This window comes from Cygnus olor, chromosome 4 (assembly GCF_009769625.2).
Source record: "Cygnus olor isolate bCygOlo1 chromosome 4, bCygOlo1.pri.v2, whole genome shotgun sequence".
In the NCBI taxonomy this organism is placed as follows: Eukaryota; Metazoa; Chordata; class Aves; order Anseriformes; family Anatidae; genus Cygnus; species Cygnus olor.
In genome coordinates, this window is record NC_049172.1 from 48,076,702 (window position 1) to 48,098,671 (window position 21,970).

The 21,970-nt window shown below is 44.5% G+C and overlaps 1 protein-coding gene across 1 annotated transcript in view; it reads left to right on the forward strand.

Annotated features, from left to right (window-relative positions):
- ADAMTS3 (ADAM metallopeptidase with thrombospondin type 1 motif 3) overlaps positions 1 to 7,577 on the forward strand; it is a 124,249-nt gene extending 116,672 nt beyond the window's left edge. Inside the window, 1 exon segment of the mRNA XM_040555664.1 lies at positions 4,734 to 7,577. Coding sequence (XP_040411598.1) covers positions 4,734 to 5,311 — 578 coding nt within the window. The 3' untranslated portion in view covers positions 5,312 to 7,577.
- Positions 7,578 to 21,970: the final 14,393 nt, after the last annotated feature.

Consider the following 21,970-nt stretch of genomic DNA (forward strand, 5'->3'; position numbering starts at 1 on the left):
GTCAGATGACAACCACACAACACCATTCACTTCTTGCATTCTAGGTAATACATCATTCACTGGAGATCGCCTTGCTGTGTTCCAGCTAGAGGCACCCTGTTGTGTAGTCCAGCCTATTATTGATACCTTAACTCCACGGAATTGGTGTTTCTCACACACCAGGGTTGTTCTCTCTTGTAAACATGCTGAAATAAGGGAGTTTAGACATGTTAGCCTAAGTTGCATTTGCAAAAATTCGTGCCAAAGGTGAAGGTCAATCCAAAGAAGACCCTGCTTGACCTTTAGATCACAGGAAGAGTTTTACAACCCTGCCAATTGAAAGGAAATGAAAATACAATACAATTTTTTTGTTTTTTTGTTTTTCAATCTCTCATGATAGTCCTAATACTCTGACCACTGGCTGGTAGGAAAAAATAGAGTAAGAGTTCTTAGAACGTGCAGTATGCTCTCCCACAGGCTGAATCTAACTGCTTGCCACAGGTCTGGTAAAAGTGTCTACTTTGCTCTTTTTCTCTTCTGTTGTTGCCAGTGAAGGAACTCAGGAGAAAACAATTCTCAGAGCAATGAACAGTTAAGAAGTGGTGGGTCCACTAGGTGGGAGCAAATCACTATCTGTGACTTTAAAAACAAAATTATCTATTCATTAAGGACTGATTATTCACTGGTGATAGAAACATTTCCAAAACTAAAATAAATAAGTGTTACATCTTCACAAAACTATTCAGATAAATTTGATCTTGTGCTTGAAGCATTAGCTTAAAGAATCTGTTCTTTAAGCATCACCTGGGATTTTCTGTAACAGACTGTTAAATTCCAGCCATTCAAAATTAAGTATCACAGTCTTTTTTCTCCATGTGAGTATTATGTTCTCACGCAGCAATACTCAGTGCCACTGACCTGCAACACCTAGGATCCACTAATAGGGAATGTAAACAATAGATGGTCTTGTACAGACCCTCTACAAATTGCAGTTGAATCACCTTGGTTAATACTTGTTTTATTTTTATTTTTTTGGATACTTAATATGGACCCCATCTCACATGCCCTGGTGAATGAAGGATTTCTGTGGTCACATATAGGCACTGGGGGTGCTTAACAGGGTTCTGAAGCCCTAGGTCCATTTCCTCAAGAGAGAGGACATAGCACACATTGCAATAGCTATTAAAAAAAAAAAAAAAAAAAAAAAGTAATGGCCAGTAATGGCCAGTAAAAAATAAAGTGGGCACCAGTAATGCAACCTGGCCTTGCTGCAGCAAACCTACAGCACAATGTGGGCTTTATGAAAATGCTACTAACTACAAGGGCACGAACAGCTGCATCCAGCCAAGTCCTTCATCCTTTTGAAAAAACCACAGGGGCCCTGTGGGTTCTGTTCCTCAGCCAGACTTCATACACCCGACTCTCCTCTTTGAGCACAAACCTCTCTACTCTGCTCAGGGATTAGGGCCATAACTTTTACCAAGCACTGGGATTTTCAACCTCTGCACTAAGTAGCTGCCAGTATTCTTTCAGACCAAGTAGTCTATCTTTTTCACCACACTTCTGATGTGGTTTCTACCGCACTCTGTTTTGGGGGAATACAGCTAATATATAAATAGTGTTCTGTAACATTTATGTAGATAAACCCTTTATGTAATGTGTGGTAGACCTTTATTTTTAAGTCTGTATAGCCTGGATTATTATTTTGATTTTCAGGGCTTTAGACTTAGCAAAACATTAGTCTATATGACATGTTTTTGACCAGTGATTTACTGTATAAATGCACAGTTGCTGAGAATTTCATCTTAATGGAGCTGGGATGGACATTTGCCATAGCTGGTGTGATTCCTTTTATGTTATGTTATGTTAAAGCTTTTCTGTTTCATTTCATGAAAAAACATGTCTGCAGACAGAAAAGTCACCAGCTCTTCCTCAGTGGAGCTGAGTTTTGTAGTGTAGAAAAATGAGGACACCTGCTATTGAGTATTTCACTTACTCTTCTTAAGTATTTGTGACTAGAAGGAAAAAGGAGGCAAGATTTTACCCTTCAGGTCCATAGCAATAATCTGAGCAGCAGTCATGTTTCTGTGGCTGTGCAAATGTTACCATCAAACTTCCTTTTTATCTGTCCCAAATTAAAAAAATGATTTTGTGGTACTGACACGAACTGATTAGCTTCATGTAAGAACCCTGTATGAGGAAGCCCTACTTTGCCAGATGTGATATGGCATGCATGCAGAAGTACCCACCTCCTGTTTTAAATTTTAGAACCTAAATAGCAACTTCCAGCTCAAAGCAAGATTTCTCAATGGGATGTTGTCAGCAAACATCCCATTGGATATACAGTCACAGTGATGCCTTTTTTAAGAGATATGTCAAATCTAGAATCTAATGTGAAAAATTTGAGTTAATTTAAATTCTGTTCTAGTAGTTTCATCTTCTAAAAATTCCCTATGGAGCCGATACACTTTCTTGTGTCTTCTACTCTTAGTTACCATGAAGCAAGTAACAAATTGTGAAAAGGAGAATTTTTACTGTGAACATCAGCAGAAGGATACAAGCACTTCAGTACTGAATAGGAAATGGTTGACTAGGTTGTGCAGAATTAACCTAAAAAATAAAAAACAGGGATTATGTGAGTATCTAGCTCCAAGATTGTACTTACGGAACCTACTGAAAGTAGATAAGTACAAAACCAAATCTTTGCACTACTGTGTGAGTCACAAAATCTAAACCATTGCAAACCAATACCAGAAAAATTAGCCGTGAGAGAACAGGACTAAATGCATTTGTCATTGTGGAATGGCAAAAATAATTTTTGGTACTTTATTTTTTGATTTGTTTGTCATTTTAGGTCATAATGTTTGCTTTCACTTATATATTGATATAAATCACAGTGCGTTAATAAGGTGACTGCCATAGTTTTCCAGATCAGGTGCTTTCATTTCCATGAAGGCATAATTATTACTTTATATATGATGCAAAGATTTGTGTTTCAATATTAGCTTTTCTAGTTTAGATGAATTATGAATACAGCCCTTGAATTTCCCATGCTCATTCCTGCTGAAAATAGTCTTATAGTGCCTCCATGGACTACATATGTTCCCAGGCAAAGCTGCAGATTTAATGCTAAGTTTGTCAAGAACCAATAAACACCCGTCCAAGGAAGCACATCAGGACTAGGAGCAAGGAAAAAATTTATATTACGTGCTGAAGTCATATAATTTGCTATTTATAAACAACGCCCCACAAGCCCACTGATGTGTGTAATTTTACTGAATTCAGTAGAATTAAGCTGATTTACGCTGATTGAGGGGTTGGGCTACAGTTAATATTTTAAAATAGGAAAACTTGGTTGCCTAACGTACTGTTGACATGTGGTGAGACAGCATCTGTACACCAGTGAGAAAATATCACAGGACAGAATGCTAATTTAATTTCAGAGTTTAATAAGTGGCAACACATGCCATCTGTTGCTCGTTAAAATGTTGACTACATAATTGCTAACTATGAATTGAGGACTAGACATGGAACAGATATTCTCAATCGTTGGGGCTAGCTTTTGGCCTTTTACATTATAATTTTATATGCTTCTATTTTAAGTAAAATCCATCAATACTATTTCAAGTAAACTGTGATATCTTAGGAAAATTCTGTTAATGGGAATGTTTTGCTGGTCTCTTCCCAAAGTATTTGAATAGTTACTGGATGTACTGAGCAACTCGCTTGTCCTCAATGCTGGTTTTCTGTCCTGTGACGTATTACACGTTCCTGTGTTCCTGGTCTGCTTCTGAACTGTTGCTAGAGCCTCAGCACCAGATTTAGGTACTAGTACAACAGATTAGGAACATAAAATTCTCAACATTGCCACCTACTGATGCGTGTTAGAAACTCTCAGTGTTTGTCCCAGTCCAGGTGTCATTAAAACTTAGAACTTTGCAAATGAGTTCATGTGACAGATCATACTCTGAAGAAGACTGGGTACAGATGTGCTCTTAGCTAAATATGAAAGCCTTATTCTTCCTTTTTCATATTCTTGCAATGACCACTGCATTTCTATGTGTCGAATATAAATATACAGCAAATGCTCAAAGAAACATTGACATTTTTCAGACCCTCCAGTACATCTTTGACTTCTTTAAGATCTTTTCTCTGACTGAAAGGAATGCCATGCACAACTTGAAGGCATCTGAACTATCTGTTAAAAGCTTTCCATCGGTTCTCTAGTTATGTTTAGATCACTGAAAAACTAAGAAATGTATCTAACACTTTATTTTAAGAGATTGTATAAAAGGCATCTCTGAGAATTACTGCTTGGGATTTCTTTAAGGGAAAATTTAATTGTTTTTAATGTTGTTGATAGACAATGTCATTAGGCTAGACGGGAAGGTGATTTGGGGTGGGTAGAAGGACAACTAGCGGGGTATTTAGGAGTTATTAGGTTATCATTGGAAATTGCTGTCTGTGGCCCTCCAGAAATAGAGCATGACTTTCCTCTCCTCATGACTGGTGTGCACAGAATCCAGCATTTTCAGAGTGAACAATGATTTTTTTTTTTTTTTGTTCCCAGCTAGGCCTCTTTGAAGGGGTTGGGTTATTTTTAGGGGGTGGGGTTGGTGAGTTCTTTGGATGAAGCATCTCAGACTAGCCCATCATTTTGGAAACATGGGCAGAACTTTATCAATGCCCATCTAAATTCCATCCAGGCACTCTTCAGTGCTGGGTTTGTAATCAGTATTGGATTTGTTTTGCAGATGAACCCTGTATGGGAGACAAATCTATCTTCTGTCAGATGGAAGTGCTTGCACGGTACTGTTCCATCCCTGGCTACAACAAGCTGTGCTGTGAGTCCTGCAGCAAGCGCAGCAGCACCCTCCCACCTCCATTCCTTACCGAGGCTGCTGAAACTGAAGAGGAAGCACTGTTTGATCACAGTGACCTGCCTAGGGCTTTGGCAATGCCAACGCCATCAGTGCCCCGCTACACAGAGCTCCTGCCTGGGCGAAGTTCTCTGGGCAGGCTTCGCTTCGCAGAAGAGGACGCAGATACACGCGTCTCCCCATCAAACACTCAGCCTAAAGGTGCTGAGTTTCCGCGATGGAGAGTTCCTCAGGCAAGCAAGACTTCTAGGCTGTTTGCTTTTCTACACCAGCCACCTGCCAACAGCAGCAGTCTTGGCCTTCGTAACGCCCTTGCTTTGGCAGCAGCGGTTCCTGTGGTGCCACTTAATAACACCGTGGTGGGTGCTCCTTCTCCATCGAGAACATCACGGAAGGGTGAGAAGCACGTTGACAGGAGATGGCCTTCGAGGTCCTCCACTGTGGAAAGATGAACGCGAATGCCACGTGGAGGATAGTAGCAGAAAGAGGCTTTGTTTGGCTTTGTGTTTCAGTTCTTTACTTCTGGACACTATGGTGCATGCTGCTTTCCATGAGCAGGACACTGCAGATCATCAACTCATTTCCTTGTAAATACAAAGAACGAGAAGTGCTGGTTCACTTTCTAGTTGCTCCCATCCTCCTCCCATCCTGCGTCACCTGGGTAGCGTGAATGTGTTGGAGGAAAGCACCAAAGAATATTCCTAACAGTGAGAAAAAGTTGCTGAGGGCATCGGTCAAGTTCTAGTACAGGGAAAGCAGCCCTGATGGTCAGCACTCACCTCATTATTTTTGTTTTTAAACACATGTAGAAAACGCCCCACTACAAGAGGTACCAAACGTTTACACTATACAAAATACTTTTGCAGTGGAACAACCGAATCCATAAGACTTGTTTTGCTAATTTATCTATATAAATGGATATTGTATGAGCAAATTTGCAGCTGTTGTGTAAATACTGTATATTGCAGAAAATCAGTATTATTTTTAAGAGTTTTGTGCTGTCAGACAACTGTTTACCTATGTTACGTTCTGGACAATTGCTAGGTGCCTGCCATTAAGTACTGCCTTATTTACATTCCACAAGTTGATTTTTTAAGCAGCGTTGTCATAAAAGGAGGAGTTCCATTTTCATATGAATTACATCTACTGACACTAGGAAAGAGTTTGGTTTTTATTAATATCAACAATGTGATGCTTTCTTTTGAAATAGGGGGGAAAAAAGTGTAATTCTCAAGGTATGAGTCTACTTATTGCCACCTGCCTGTTAAAAGTAGATTTAGAAATTTTAGTGTAATTCTAGTCACAGGTTGGAAAAACAATTGTATGTGCCTGTGAAATGAACACTGACACCCACAGCCCACGCTGAGCAGGCACTGCTTCAATTTAGGAGTAGCAGTGCTGTCCCTTTGGTCTCCTTTTGCCTACAAGGTCAGACCAGTGTAGGAAACCATGTATATACTGTAAGTACTGTAATATTCACAAGTCAAAAATGAGTTGTGTTTTCCAGACGATCCGGTTGTTTTTTTATGAAGCTGAAAAAGCATCACAGTGGTAGAATAGGCACTAAAAAGAAATAGCTGTGGCAAGACTTAAAATAGATTTTTTTTTTTTCCTACTGGAAGCATTGATTTAAAGGTGAGAGAGATATTTATTTTTCAGCATGGTTCACCTCAAAATCTCCACAACCACAATGCATCTGACTGCAATAATGTACTAGTAATTTATGTCAATAACCATCTTGTTCACAGTCCACCCAATCACACTCTCTCCTGTGTGTTGCTGTAAAGTACTTGTATATAGGATTGAGAACTAAAGATATTTATTAAAAGTTGAATTCTTGATAGTATTTTATGTACTAAATATTTACACTAAGGGCAGTTGACTATTCTTTTTGCCATGATAAAATAGAGAGATGTAACTAGATACCTGTACATGCTATGTCATACGGATAGAACAGAAATTTAAGCTAACTAAACTACTGTAGAGAAATTGTTGATCTTATTCTTTAAAAAAAAAAAAAGTCTTATGACATTTCTTTTTGTTACAGGCATCTTAAATTTCTAAATAGGCTATGAAAGATTCATGTGCAATTTTTGGCTCCCCATAAAAGGTCCTCATGATTGACCCATTTATAAGGACAGTGATTGTGAACCTCTAACATCCTATAAAATAGCAGGACTCCAAATTGGGACTCCAAAGGCTAATTTCTGGATAGTAACTTCCATAGTGATTATGCAAAATTACTATGATGAAGTAAGGATGAAAACTGTTGTCAGAAGACTTTTAAGGTAAATGAAACTTTTAAGTAGATGAATCCTGTTCAGGGAAGTATAGGGTCACTATGCAAGACGCATCTTGCATTGTGATGTGCATAATCTAACCCACTAAAGTATTGACTCAACACCTCTAAAGAACTGCTGCTACCTTTCTGCAAGGCTTTTGAAGGTCAAAGAAATTAGTATTAAATAGATTGTGCAGACAATCCCTGAGCCTCAAACAGACAAATAGGGTGTGTTTTGTTCCTTGGAAATTCCCCAAATGTCAAATTCTCTTTCTCTGTCTTTATCTTCTACATATATACAATGTGGGTGTAGATAATCCTTGTACCTTTTTGCTTTCTTTTCTACCAAGCTAATTTCACTTTCATTAAAGTGTACACTACTGATCCTGTTTGTTGTATTGGGGAGCACGTAGCAATAAAATCTTTAACATAACAAATCTTTCTCTGGTTTGCTTCATATAGGAGGGTCTTTTTTTTTTTTTCATTAGTTTGCCTTTTGCAAAATGAAGGAACACTTACATCCCAAAGCTTCACTCCCTTGAAAATTAAAAAATAAAAAAGAATTAAAATTTTGATTTTTAAAAATACATCCTGTTTTTACCATTATAGAGGAATAAGCAGGGAAATTGGGGGGAAGGAAGGAGTGAATGTCCTGTGATCCGGAGTCTTCCTGGTACATGTGTATATGTCCGGATAGCAGCTCCAACCCTTTTCTCGGGAACATGTAACATTTTGGGCTTTGCTTTATGAAGAATGGTATCTAAGAGATTCTGCATCTGCTGAACAGGAGGCGTCTGCTCTCCTCTCCTTTAGCTAGAAATGTTTTCTGAGTAGGTGAGAGGACTTCAGCAGCCAGCCACTGAAGACTTAAAAAACAAAACAAAAACCTCACCCATGTAATTTTAGTACAGGTGCACGTTCTGGCCTTCTGGTCCATCTGTCTTTAAGCAGTTTTGAGACCATATGTCTGCAAGAATGCATCCTTTGATATAATTGCTGTTTCTCACTTGACAAGTACAGGCTTCCATGTATAGTTAGCATTACCTAACGTCACAACTTCTCCGTGACCAGCAGATGGTGTGATACAGGGGCAAGTGGGGATACTCGATGGGTTTATGTATCTGCGGGCAGGCACACAGTCCCACAGATTCACACCGAAGGTTAAGGAAGTAAAGCTGCCTTGTCCATAGTACCCCATGCTCTGGTTTCACTGCTTGAGGTAGGTCATTTTGGGATTGTCCTAAGAGACTTATGAACATTTTTCTCCATTTCCAGTTGCCCTTTTTCAAGAAAAGCAAATCCAAACTAGAACTTCTAGAGTAAAACTAGTTTGATAAGGGAGATCTTAATCTCTACATAAAGACCAGAGAAACTGGCTACTTAATCCAGTTGTTTTCATAACCTCATTGCTCTCCACAACTTCCTGAGAAGGTGAAGCAGAGAGGGAAGTGCTAGTCTCTTCTCCCTGCTAACCGGTAACGGGATGCGCAGGAATGTCACAAAGCTGCACCAGAGGAGGTTCACACTGGACATTAGGACAAATTTCTTTACCATGAACATGGTCAAACACTAGAATAGACTTCCCAGAGAGGTGGTTGATGCCCTAAGCCTGTAAGTGTTTGAGGCATATGGGTAATGCTTTTAATGCTTTAAGTTTTCATTAGCCCTGAAGTGGTTGGGCAGCTGGATTTGATCTTTGTAGGTCCCTTCCGGCTGAATTAGTCCAGTCTTGTCTATGACTTCCAAGTTGCTTTGATTCTTCTTGCATTTTAGTTAAAGGAATTTGCTAGTAATGCACAGCAGATAAAACTTGATTTAAAAAAAAAAAAAGTGGGGGATGAGACTGCATTTTATTCTTGTGCTATTTTTTTCAGCCCACACAGATGCTGAGCATTTCACTGGGAGATGCATCAGTTAGTCCAGGGTGGGTTGAGGGCCTTCTCAGGCTTTTCCACAAACTGTTTCCTTGGGAATCGAGCCAAAAAAAAACACACACCAGTGATGCTTACAGCACACAGAGTTGCTTGCAATTTTAAAAGAATTTGGCTGGCCTCAAGCTGAGCCAAATTTCAAACCAGGGCGTACGGGTTATAAAGGGGTCACCAAGAGCCACACACCAGAACACAGGACAGAAGTGCAGATATGATGCCTGGGATACTGTCAAAGGAGAGGCAGGCAATACTTCAGAAAGAGTAGGAGCCTTTTCTGTTTGACACCTGGTGTTCATTTCACAGATGTACCTTTTCTGTGGGGTTCGATGCAGTTATTTTAGCCTTGCTTCACATTGTAAGTAAAAGGAGAAACACCTTTGAAATCAGAGGGGTGATCAATCTGTGTGCACACATGTGCGAAGGAAGAAAAGTGACTTACTCTGTGGAGAAGTCTCAGCTCATTTCAGGATGACTGCTTTGCATTGAATGTTCAGATTACATATGGTTGTGATAAGGATAATTACACAGATGCTCATGAAATCAAATTCTCATTGCTTATTTAAGTAAACGATATACATTTGGGGTGTTTCACATTACTTGGGTCCTGTAGCCAAACAGCAAGTCTTTTACACTATGACTGCCCTCAGCAGGGTACAAGAGGAACTCACATTCTTGCACCAATCCCAAATTACTTTACCAGCTCTGCAGAGTTTAAGGCAAGTAATACACAGGGCTTCCTATGCTCAGTTTGTCCCAAGCCACTGCCAGATTGCCAGGCCCGAGACAAGAGCACCTCTAGGAGACACTTAGGACTCTTCACACAAAAACTCAAAGACAGCCCAACTCTAAGACTCAACCTCAAGCCACAAGTTGAAGCTGTCCTCCTTTTATTTCCTCAGAAACCTAGTGCCTAGGAACAGGCATACTAGCCTCACATCTTCATTCTGGCTGTAGTCAAAAAGGAATGCTTCGAGATAGATAGTCCTTCTCAAAGATTAGTTCTTCTTTAAAGAACGACTCTATGCGCAAAGAAAGCAGTCTTTCTGTTCCCTGACGGTCTTTCTGCTCCATGTGTTTTGTCCTCACAACCCCTTACAAAATTTCTGTTATTTACAATTAACAAAACTGAACAGAACTGAGTTCTCATTGCACAGTTGTTTTACACCATGTACTCCACAAATTTAACCTCAGTGCAAGTGGCTCAAGGTATTTCAGTGCCCACTGTGGAAGTTCATGCTTCTTTCTGAGGAAAAGCAATTGCCTTCACCATGTCTTTCTCTGGAAAACAGTTATATTTGACACACTTTCAGGTTCCTGTGACTCGGGAAAAGGGTACTACTAAAAATCATTGACAGTAGGCGAGGAAATCTCTTTAAAATCAGAGTGCTTTCTGAGTCAAAGCAAACACATTTTGAAAGTCCTGAGTGGCTTGCTTAATCTCCCCTGCCATTCAAAATATATTAAACACTTTCAAATGTTTCCAAAGACTCTTGATGCACTTAGGAAGGGGAAAATTCATTAGCAAGGAGAAACTAAAAGCAATGCTATTAAAAGCAAACTTTCAGATACATATATGCAGCTCGCCCAGGCCTCTGCAGTCACACGCACATAAAGCATTCTTGGACGTGAAATAAAAAGTATGTTTAAGGCCAAAAATGGATGTACAGGAGCCTTAGCCTTTCCTTTTTGGGTGCTACAAAATGCCTTGTACAGCTCTGGCTATCTCCCGACCTCTTCCTGAGACCTTCCTCCAGCTCTGAGCCTGTCCTCCTGGGGACACACACCGTCATCCTCTACACGTTCCATTTCTGCTGAGCTCCGTGGAGTGTTCAGATGCATTCATCCCCTTGTATTGCCCCATGCAGGCAGCCAGCGAGCTGGATGTACAGTATGTTGTACAGTAAGTGCCCAAGAACATAATAAATATTCTTCCTCTCCAAGATGTGTGCGTGGGGGGATAGAACAGAGAGGCACTACAAGGTTGTGTTCTCCCTGAGGATGGAGCAGCAAGGATTAAGCAGAAGATCTGACATTGTGAGGGACGATGTGCCAGCCCTCATTGGGAAAGAGAAGTTCATAGTGGGTGCGAAACTGAATGTGGCATCAACCAAACTGGAACACAAAAGAAGAAAGTGAATAATAACAGGTTTGCTGCTGGCTGCTTTCTCCTTTGAATCAATTCCATGAACTCTGGCATGCTCCTGTCACACAGTGACACATTTTAACTCCATCTGCAAAGAGGTACAGCAAATTCCTGTTCTGGGACAAGCTGACACTTGCTTAAATCATCCAGGAGAGAACAGGACTGGTGACTGAGCGGTCGGTTCCCATCAATTTAGAGGATTTCTGCAGAATACAAATTAGCACATTTCCTTTTCATGGGGACTGCTCTGTGACTGCCGTGCCACAAACTAGTGGAAGAAAAATGTACTGAGGCGTTACTCGTTCAGATCTGTAACGCTTCAAAAGACCACAATTCCCACTTGCCAGGCTGCTAGATCACACGTCCTCTGCAGTTTGTGGTTAGCCTGTCCTTGTGAGGTGTTTATTCCCCTTGGCTATGTGTATGAAGTGTCAATACCTTTACAATTACCTTTGCATCATTCTCTTGAAGCAGAGATAATAAGGCATCCATAAACTGTTAGCTCTTACCTGCTGATGTCGCACTGTGGGTTGGTTTGATTGTTTATTTATTTATTTATGGAAGGAAGGGTACATACAAGTGAAAATAACTGTGAAATCAACATGTAATTAGTGCAGTCTGTGATACTGGAAGGAGGTTCCCTTTCAAATGCTACAATAAAATACAATTGCTCTGCACTGTGTGCCTGCTTCCTCACTAACATGTTTAGTTGCCATACAAATATTGAGATATTGCTTGCAGACTATCCATTACTTTTAAAGACATATATTAACTTTCATAAAGCACCCAAAACACACTTTAAAGAACAAGAACTGAAAATCTTCCTAACACTGTGAAGACGCTGAGGAAAGAATCCCAGTTTGTCTTTCTGGGGAAATGGTTTAAAGAAGAACCGGCACTATCGTTACTGGGGGCGACTGCTCCTAAATGTGTAGAATGACCCTTCTGGTATAAATTCTACCTGAAAGCCTTGTCAGTATTTGATGAACAGTCATGATGAGTCAGGAGCACAGACCATGCCTGCAGGGACACTGGAACTACGAATGAGGATAAACCTTCACTCTTTAAAGACGACATGCTTTCTGGATGTTCACCTGGGAGAAAAAAATAAGGTAAGATGTCAGTATTTAGCTCTGAAATTACATTTTGGATGTACACCCACCAGCGACGAGCCCTACATTTGTGTTTGTTTTGACGTTTGCTAGGGCTGCTCAGAAAAATGGGCAGGAGAAGCAGGAAATGTTTTCAGCTGAAAGTCTGAGGAGCTGAATTAGCTCAGCCTGCCTTGTATTTCTAACCCCAGGTCCCTCCATCTCGCCAGATAGGATTCTGGTTTTTCCCCCAAAGAGCATTTGAATTTTGTAAGACTTTTCTGAGAGAGAAATCACATCCTGTAACTGAATCAGAATGAACTGTGGTGTGATTAAGTCAATTACAATTAAAGTAGCAGCAGCAGATTAAACAGGCTCTAGTTCTCCTTCAGGTTGAGGTGTGTCTCAGCTCCTGAAGAATGCAGGAGTGTTTCCCAGTGTGCCTCCAAGTGATGCCTTGCACTACCAGAAATACAGTTTCAACTGAAAAAGGCTCAAAATGGCGGCTCAGCCCCACAGCCATCAGCCTTTGCAGCAGGCTCACTGGGCTGCTGTGGGGGCTTGGAGACAGAGACTAAACCCTACGTTTTTGGGACTCAGATCCAGGCTATTTTGCTGCTTTGGAGGCTCAGAAACAGACCGAGTCCTGTGGTTTGGGGGCTTCAAAACTGGTTCATTTAGGGGCTTGAAATGGAAATATATGTCGCACATGTTTCTGAAGGACTCAAAAACCAGGCTCCATCAGCCACTGTTGGCACTAAAAATGGAGATGAAAATTGTGTAATCTTCAGCCTTTGCAACAGGCTCAGTGGGAGCTCGAAAACTAAGTGCTACATTTTGGGGACTCAGAACCAGGCTCATTTGGCCTGTTTTGGGGATCAGAATTTGAAGACTAAGTACTGTCTTTTAGGGACTTCAAACCAGGGTTATTTGTTGACTCAAAATGGAGACCAAGTTGTGCCTTCTTGAACGTTTGTAACAGACTCAGTATGGTGCTGTGTGGTACTGAGAACAGAGGCCAAATCCCACATTTTGGGGATTCAGAACCAGGTCCATTTTGGTTGTTTTGGTGCTCAGAGAAACAGACCAAGCTGTGTGTTTGGGGCTGGGCAAAGAGCACAGCTGCTGTGCATTGGGCTCGGGGCTGGAGCCCACCTCAGCTGTTCTGGGGCCAGCCGTGCAGGCGGGGCAGACACATGCAGGTGGGAGCCAGGGGCTGAGGCCCCCACAGCCTCCTGCAGCTCTCCTGGTGCCTACCTCACGGAGCCACAGCCCCACATGTGGGGCGGGGCTGGTCAGGGGCTCAGAGGCATGGTGCTGGGTGTCTGTGCCAGCCTTTGCCACAGGCCCACTTCCGTGCTCCCCAATGGACTGACCCAGTGCCATGGCTGCGGGGCTCAGAATGGCCTCGTTCAGCCAATTGTGGGGCTCAGAGACGGAGACCGGGTCACTCGGTTTGGGGTGTGCAGCATGGACCAGTTTCTGTGTGGTTGGGCTCAGGAATGGAGACCATGTTGGCTGTTTCTGGGGCAAACCTTGCACCCCAGGGGCTGGGGGGCTGTGAGGGTGGGTTGGAGGGGAGGTGGGAGGGGGGTGGGCTGGGTGCATGGACCCCCACCAGAGGTGGGGGTCCGGTTGTGGCGTTCCCCAAAGTCTGGGATGCTGGCATGCACCAGGCCGAACAAAGTGTTCAAAATAGTCTCTGGGCAAAATGGTGCTTTCCCGCTTCCACTGCTCATTCATTGTACCCAGTGCAGAATGGTTACCCCCTTAATTGTGCAGTATTTAGGCAGTTTCTGGACAACTATGACAGTTCATATTAGTATTCTGATTATGACTGGTTGATTTATAGCTTTGTCAAAACAGCACTTTTTTTTTTTTTTTTTTTAAACAAGCACAAGTTCTAAAGAGCTTGAGCCAGAAACGAGCTGGAGATAGCCAGGAGACTTCAAGGGCTGGAAAGATCCAGGAGACATGGGGCTGGAAACTGCAACAAGCTGGAGACAGCCAGAAGACATCGAACTGGAAACTGGAACAAGCTGAAAATATTCAGGAGACAACCAGGGCTGGAGCCATCCATGAACACAATAAGCTCATTAACAAAAAAATACAAACCATATACCAAAGCCTGTACTTTACACCATACAAACACAACACGTGCAGTGTTGAAGCTGTGACTGATTAATTTATGACCTTGTCTAAAGCCCACATTGTTGCAACAAGCACAAGCTGAACACGTCAAGGGCTGGACATGTCCACCAACTATAGCCGTGTCCAGGACTAACAGATCAATACAAACTAGGTTGATCCATGTCTGTACAATGCACAACTGTGCCATTCAATATTAATATGTAAGTTACAAAAGCGATTGATATATAACCTCGTCTAAAGCCCAGATTGGGTTAACAAGCACGAGCTGTGTTTATTTACCTGGAGCAGAAATCCAGCTGGAGCCATCCAGGGCTGGAGCTGCAAACAAGCTGGAGCCATCCACAAGGGGGAGACACAGGGAGACAGAGATGTCCAGGGCCAATTAACCAATAAATACAATGCAAACCAATTAGTCAATACCTAGGCAGCGTACCACCGTAACATTTAATTCTCACATTCGCATTACTGATTGATTAACAAACTGGCCTAAAGCCCAGGCTGTTGTAACAAGCACAAGCTGTAATTACCTGGAGGCATCCAGGAGACTCCCAGGGCTGGAGACGTCCATGAGCTGGGGGTGTCCAGAGCTGGAGCTGTCCAGGAACCAGAGGCACAGCGAGCTCTAGTTGCCCAGGGTGAGCTGATCAATAAGTACAAACTTATTTGTCAATATCCGTACAGTGCACAACTAGGACATTCAATATTAATACTCTGGTTATGACACCAATTGATTTACAACCTTGTCTACAGTCCAGAGCGCTTCCACAAGCACGGACTGTAATTACCTGGAGCTGGAGATGTCCAGGGCAGAAGCCACTTTCCCTGCAGCCTCTGAGGGAGAAGCTCCTGCCACGCAGCCCTGCTGCACACCACAAACGAGAAAGGAGGGAGGAATGAGAGCAGGAGAACGGAAAAGCCCTGTTTTACTTAGAAGAGCCGATGAGAGGGGATTCTGGTGCAAAAACCCATCTGATCAGCAAAGTTAACAGCACAAAACAGCAGCGAGCGGTCAGCTCTGAAAGCTGTGAAGAAGGAACAAAGGCAGTGTTTGTTCTGGGAGAAGGAAGACCCCGAAGGAAGGTGCCAGGGGGACAGTACTCAGGCCCCTCTCCACCAGGCAGGTGCCAGCCCCAGGGGAACCTTCAAGTTTTGGGGCCAGGCCCAGGGACGGGGCCCCCTTCCCTCCCCTGCCCTCCCGCGGCACAGAGTCAAGCCCAGAGCCCCTGGCTGGGTTGCAGCAGCATGAAGGGCTCGTACTCATGCTGGGCAGGAAGGTGCACGAGGCCTCTGCAGCATCTCCATGGCTGTAGCAGGCAGCAAAGGACAGGAGCTCCTGAGCTCTGCTGGGAGCTGCCAGCCTCCCCAAGCCAAGCAGCGCCTCCTGATCCACCCATAGGAGCTGAGAGGATCCATGCCGAAACCTGCATGTGAAGAGAGCAGTGAGCAGGGCCTGGCCCACTGCAGGGGCTGTGCTGGGGACACCTCTGGGGCCGCAGGGGACCTGAAGCCCCACGCACCCCGAGGGGCAGCTGCCCCAGCCCCGCACCATGGCCGTGCCCTGGGGCTGTGCTGGTGCCGGCCTGTGGCTGGGCACCGCAGAAGCAGGAGCCAGCACCGTGGCCATCGTGGACACCATGGCCACTGTGGGCTCCTGGTGAGCACCTGGCAGCTGAGGGGCAGTGGGGTCACACACACAGACGGGAGGTTGCAAGGAGGGACAGGGAGCAGCAGCACCCTGTGTCTCCTGCAGGGAGAGAAAGGCACTGAGAGTCAGCGTGCGACTCAGGATCAAAGCCCCCAACTTTAATCTCAGCTCCTTATTCACACCTGAGCTGTAGGCAGGCAGTAACAAGCAGGGGACCTGCAAACAGCCACTTAAACACTGTGGCTAAATAGGTTAAGAAAAAGTAACCACCAAGGCATTTCGTTCAACCCTTGGGAGCACCAGGGCCTCCTGCTCCTCCTAGGGGACTGCAACAACCCCAGACCTGGCTGCTCCTGCCCACCTTCCTGCAGGGGGACATAAATCAGGTCGCAAATTAATTGCCACCACCTGAAGCTGCCAAGCAGCGATTGCCGACTGCCTACCAACAGAGCTAAGGTGGAACCCACGGGGGTGTCCCCACCCCTCCGAGGGTCTCCAGGTGCTGCCCACTTCTGGCCTTGAATTTTTGTCAAGTTTTGTACTGACTAAGGGAGAACAAGACATCCCTCAGAGAAGGATGTGTCCATTCTGCAAACAAGAGAAAGATGTACAACCTACAGACTAGTGTTGGTCTGCTTGAAGTGGGGTTAAGTGTAGCAACTCAATGTGGTCATTCCCCTCTAAGCCTTGGTGAGCAAATAAAGCATCTTTTGTTGCGAGACACAAAGGCGGGAATGAATGAACACCTAACACCTTAACAGCCTGGCTGCTTTTTTTTTTTAATGCTACATGTTGACGCGTGCTTAGAAGCATCCGGGACTCCCACGCCTCTGAGACAGTAGCTGAAATCTACTGTCTGCTGAAATCCCTGTAGCTCAAATCCTTTTTTCAAGGCTGTCCAGCATAATGTCACAACAGGGTAATGAAGTAAAATGCTGAAGGTCTAAAGGCTCTCAGATTGAACTCGGCTGTTCTGAAATAGCCCCACATCTTACATCCTGAACACATGTGTACACGCACTGCTGAGCCTGCCAGAACTTCTGGACTCACTTTGCTACATGTACCCCATCATCCCCCCTTAGAGTTTCCTTGCAAATTCTCATCTAATAAAAGATGGAGAGAAAGGGCAGTGAAGCCATACAGAGTTTAAGAGCCAGCCATTCCAGCTTTTGAAATATCATTCAAACAAACTTTTCCACTATGAGCTCTTTTCTCACCTGCACGGGTCAGAGTCTGTTTGCTGACACCCACTGAATATCCCCGTGCCACGATGGCTTCCCAAGAGTCTCACTTCGGGTACTTTTGGCTTCTGTTTTTCCCATGGAAAAGACTTCTAATTTCCTACTGAATTTGCTCACTGCCAGCTTATACCCAACACGTACTTTTTCAATATTTTCTTGTAGGTAAATATCTTCACTGTGTTTCCCACTATTTCCTTCTGAGACTGAAGAACACAGAAAACTGGATCATGCCTTGGCACGTGCCGTACAGTCTGCACAACAGGGAGCTCTTTACAGTTTCTCTCCTACAAAGAGTGTCCTCATTCAGTCCTTCAGCAGTACCTCTGTGAGTTTGTTTGATTTTAAATTCACCTTTCCTGGATGCGTGGGTTTTGGGTAATACACGCTATCCCACCTCAAGTCTTTCTAATATCCTGGGGAACTCTCAAAGCTACCACCTCCATCAGAAATACTTCCTGTCGTGTTGTCCTAAGATCCTGCTGAGTTAATAATCATTCCTGCTTTCGCTGGGTTTGTAATCCCTGAGCTTCCTTACTCCCTGACATTTCTTCCTGATGAGCTCCCAGACTAAGCAGTCACAAATTGCTGCTACAACTTAAATCATGGCCTTACACTCAGTATGAAGTTTGAAACCATTTTAATGATTTCATCTGCCAGTGACATCCCATCCTCTCAGCCATCCCTCACACAACACGCACTGATTGCACACATGCCTGGGACACTGTGCTGGGGGGGACAGGCAACCCCCTCTAACGGGTCTGGTGGCAGACTGAAAGCACTCCAGCTGAAGTGTGTGCACACACTGGTATTGGAAAAAAAAAAAAAAAAAAAAAAGCACTTACCCTGAGCTGGATATATTTTGGGAACCATTGCTCTAATATCCCAAGAAGAGAAGACAATTATCCTCTAGGGATATCAAGAGCATCTGCAACCACATCCCATGCAACAGCAGTGTCCCAGGCTGCTTCAGGACCTGCAAAAACAAAGCCACCTCAGTAACCGCAAGCCCAAGCATACTTTGTGTCCTGCATGGCAACTTCCCCTTAACAGTGCAAAAGCTTTCAAATTAGGAGAAGAAATTAGATCACACGGTAGCTCCTCAATGCATCAACTCTTTGTGAGCCACTCCGAGGAACAGACAGCAAATATTCACACCATCGCGTGTGAGCACCTCACCTGGGACACAAACCTGAGAGTGGCACATCTGAGTTACGCACACACAAAGAAACAGCACTTACAGCTGAAGAGGGATGCTTCTATTTTTTCCTAGTGGAACAGGCTTCTTTTGAAAGGTCTTTCAAATTTCAGGGGAATTATTTTCTTCCTCAGGTCAGATGGGACTCCTCAACAGTCACAAGCCTCACAATGTATCTATCCTGAGGCGTATAATAAAACATAAACACCTGAGTGTGAGACTGATGCTCCCATCGCCAGGCAAACTTCTCGGAGACCTTCTCACTTCTGCTGCAGCCAACTATGTCACTGGCTGCAAATCGTGTCAGCCTGGAGCTTGGGGTGGGCCTGGGATCTGGAAAAGCTGAAAAAGTGTCTTCCTTGACTGGCTGTCCCCACTCTTACTGCTTGAAATGGTCCCTTCTCATTTCAACTGTTGTTGATTGCCTTGAGGGAAAGCAAGCAAGTCAGGTAGTGAGCATTCAGTCTGTAGTCTGTGTTTTCCTACCATCAGGAAAGAGAAGAGGACTGAACTCACCACAGAGATCTTATGACATGTATCACAAAGACCACCGTGTGCAGGGTGTCAGCAGCACATTTACCACACACGTTTCTCGCTGCTCTCCCTCACTGTGCATCGCTGCACAGAGGATGCTTTGACCCTCCCTAAACTGGGATGATATTTCCACCTCATCCTTCGGTCCCAAGCATGCTGCCAGCTCGTGTCACCCATGCACTGCCAGGAAGCCACCAGGGAGATGTCAGAGCTGCTGGGTTGTGGCTGCTGATCCAGGCCTTCACCCTGATGGCCTCACCTGGGGCCCCTGCTGCCCACACACACCTCCCCATTGGTCCCGGTGCTGTATTTAAGCTTTGGCTGGGGGGTGTGGCTTCTCACTGCAGTAGAGAGTGTGCTGTGAGTGCTCTTCTGCCTTGTCAACAGGGATGTTGTAGTGCTGCTCTTCTTTTCTGCCTTGGTCTGAACAACGTTGTTGGGCTGACTTGAGTCCTTGTATGGGTGCTCTGGGGCTGCCCCTGGTGGTGGAAGCACTGCTTTTCTTTTGTCTTTAGATTTAACCTTGCTTTATTTTTTGTCTTTTTGCAGACCAGTTTTGGTGTGTTCTGTCTCCATTAGTTAAGTATATGTCAGTATATCACTGAATACTTACTTCCTTTCTAATAGCTTATGTAAATGAGGTTGAAACATGTTCATTTCAAAATGTGCCTGATAATTCTTGTCATTGTGATTGGTTTCAGAAGTGTTCTACCTTTATTTTGGTAATAGATTTTAGTAGTAATCCTTATCTTCCTGACTTCTGGCAAGGCTTCTATTATCCATTTCAGCTGAGTACAGCGTAAAAGGCACCTTTCTATTACCTGTCCCCACAGAGTAGCACTCCAGGAACCGCCTGAAAACTAACAGCAGAGCAGGGGCTTTTACCCCAAGGCTAAGCCAGAACCCTGGAGGTGGATTTCTCGCTCTTTGTGCAGAGAGTAAAGGCTAGATCAGAGCACTCCTTGGCCTTTCTGTGACTTCCTCTGGACTCCCAAGGAAGAAGGCAGCTGTGGCGGTCCTAGGGGGATGGGTACTGGCACTTTAGCAATGGGGCTCAAGGGCATTTGAGTTTCCCAGGGAAGGGAATGTAAGAAGTAAAGCTAAAAACTGTAATCCAAAAAGTCCATGTACCAACTAGTTTGACCAGGACAGTACAGGTTACTCTTTCCCCCAATTTCCCCACTCTTGATTTAAAAGCTAACCCTGCCTTATCTCTGGGGGGGGCGAGGGGGTTGATTTAGATGTTGGAGCTCAGCACGTAGAACAGGAGCCTGTATGGTGCTGTGCTGAGGAGTGCCCAGTGCATCAGAGATGGCTCTGGATTGCTGCTGCCCCCTCAGGTGTGATGGCTGGGGGTGGTAGAATTAGGTCTGGTACCTGGGGAGAAAATCATTAGCCCCAGTGCTAAAGAGCTTTCCAAGGGGAAATGATGCCTAAAAAGTACAGGAGGAGGCTCTATAAAGAAGCACAGCCCTGACATGCCAAGTAGGCACCCCCCTCTGCCCCAGGGTAGCAATGGCTGCAGGTGACAGCCCCCTGGCCCCAGGGCTCAGCAGCCTGGCTTTGGGCTGTTCTCTCCAGTCCCTCCTTCTCTCTCTGCCTCCTCCCTGCATCTGCCAGGCACTGCTGGATCTGTTCCCTCTCTGCCACGCTGAGGCTGCAGCCTTTCTCCTCACAGTGCTGCACTGGTGGCTGCTACGGAGCTTTCCCTGCTGTAAGTGGGGGATCCTGGGCGAGGAGGGTGGGGGGCTGGCTGTGACTCGGGCTGGGCTGTTCCCCTCTGCTTGGCTGGGAGCTGAGGTGGAGCTGCCAGTGCTGTTAGCAACAGGTCTTGTGTGTGTGTGCAGGGGAACGCTGATCCCGCTGCCTGAGGTGGGGACAGGGCACGGGCTGCGTGAGGCTGCTGGTGGCGCCTGCCTCAGTTGGTCCCAGGGAGGGTGATGCAGCCATCCTGACCAGTTTGTACTGGTCAGCACTGGGACACTGGGGTACAGAGCTTGACAGTGGATGTCTGACACCAACAGCTCTGTATTTCAAAAGGGAGGTGGGGGACACCCGCACCGCCCCCAGCAGGGAGCATCTGTGTAGCTGCTGCTGGAAGTGTATACCTACATGTGGCAGCCACTTAACCCTTGTGCAGAGGTCTGGGGCTTTATGGAGAAAAGCCTGCTCCCAGTAAGAGCACCCGTGGGGAAGAAGGTCAACAGCTAGAGCCATTTGTCTAACTGGACTTGTTATTTTCCCCGACTGACTATATATGACAGCCAGTTTTAAAGGGCTGAAAATATTTCACAGGGCAATTGTCAGTGCTGCTAGCTAACAACACTGTGCCGAGTCTAGTCACTCTCGATGCCAGGAATCAGAGGTACATTTTGCTGCGAATGAAGTTGCTGCATGCCTGCTATAGTATTTTGGAGCAAGTTTTTCTGGTGGTTCTACCTGCACTTGTCCATGCTGCACTGCTGTTAGTGCTACCAGTGTAACTGCATTCAGAGTGAACATCAAGTGTGCAAAAGGATATGGAAAACTCAGTCTTTGGAGGGGGGGAGGGAATCATTTTTTAACTCTGCCTTTTTACAGGTACAACTTACTCTTTAGTGAAGCAGAAGGAATTGTTATATTTCAGTTTCAGTTATCATTTCTCAAACAGAATTATTTTAAGAGGTAGAGAGGACTCTCAGTCCGTGAGCTCAAGCTAATTCCGATGGAGTCCTCAGTACAGTTGCAAAACATAACAGTTTTAGAGCTCAAAGGGGGAGCTCCAATCACCTGCATAATTAACTTGGATTAGTGTTGATGATTTCTGGTATCTATTTTCACTGATGTCTCTGAGTTGTGGTAACTTTCTGAAACAATCCTACACGCTAATCAATGTCAAACAAGACATCATTGGGAAAGC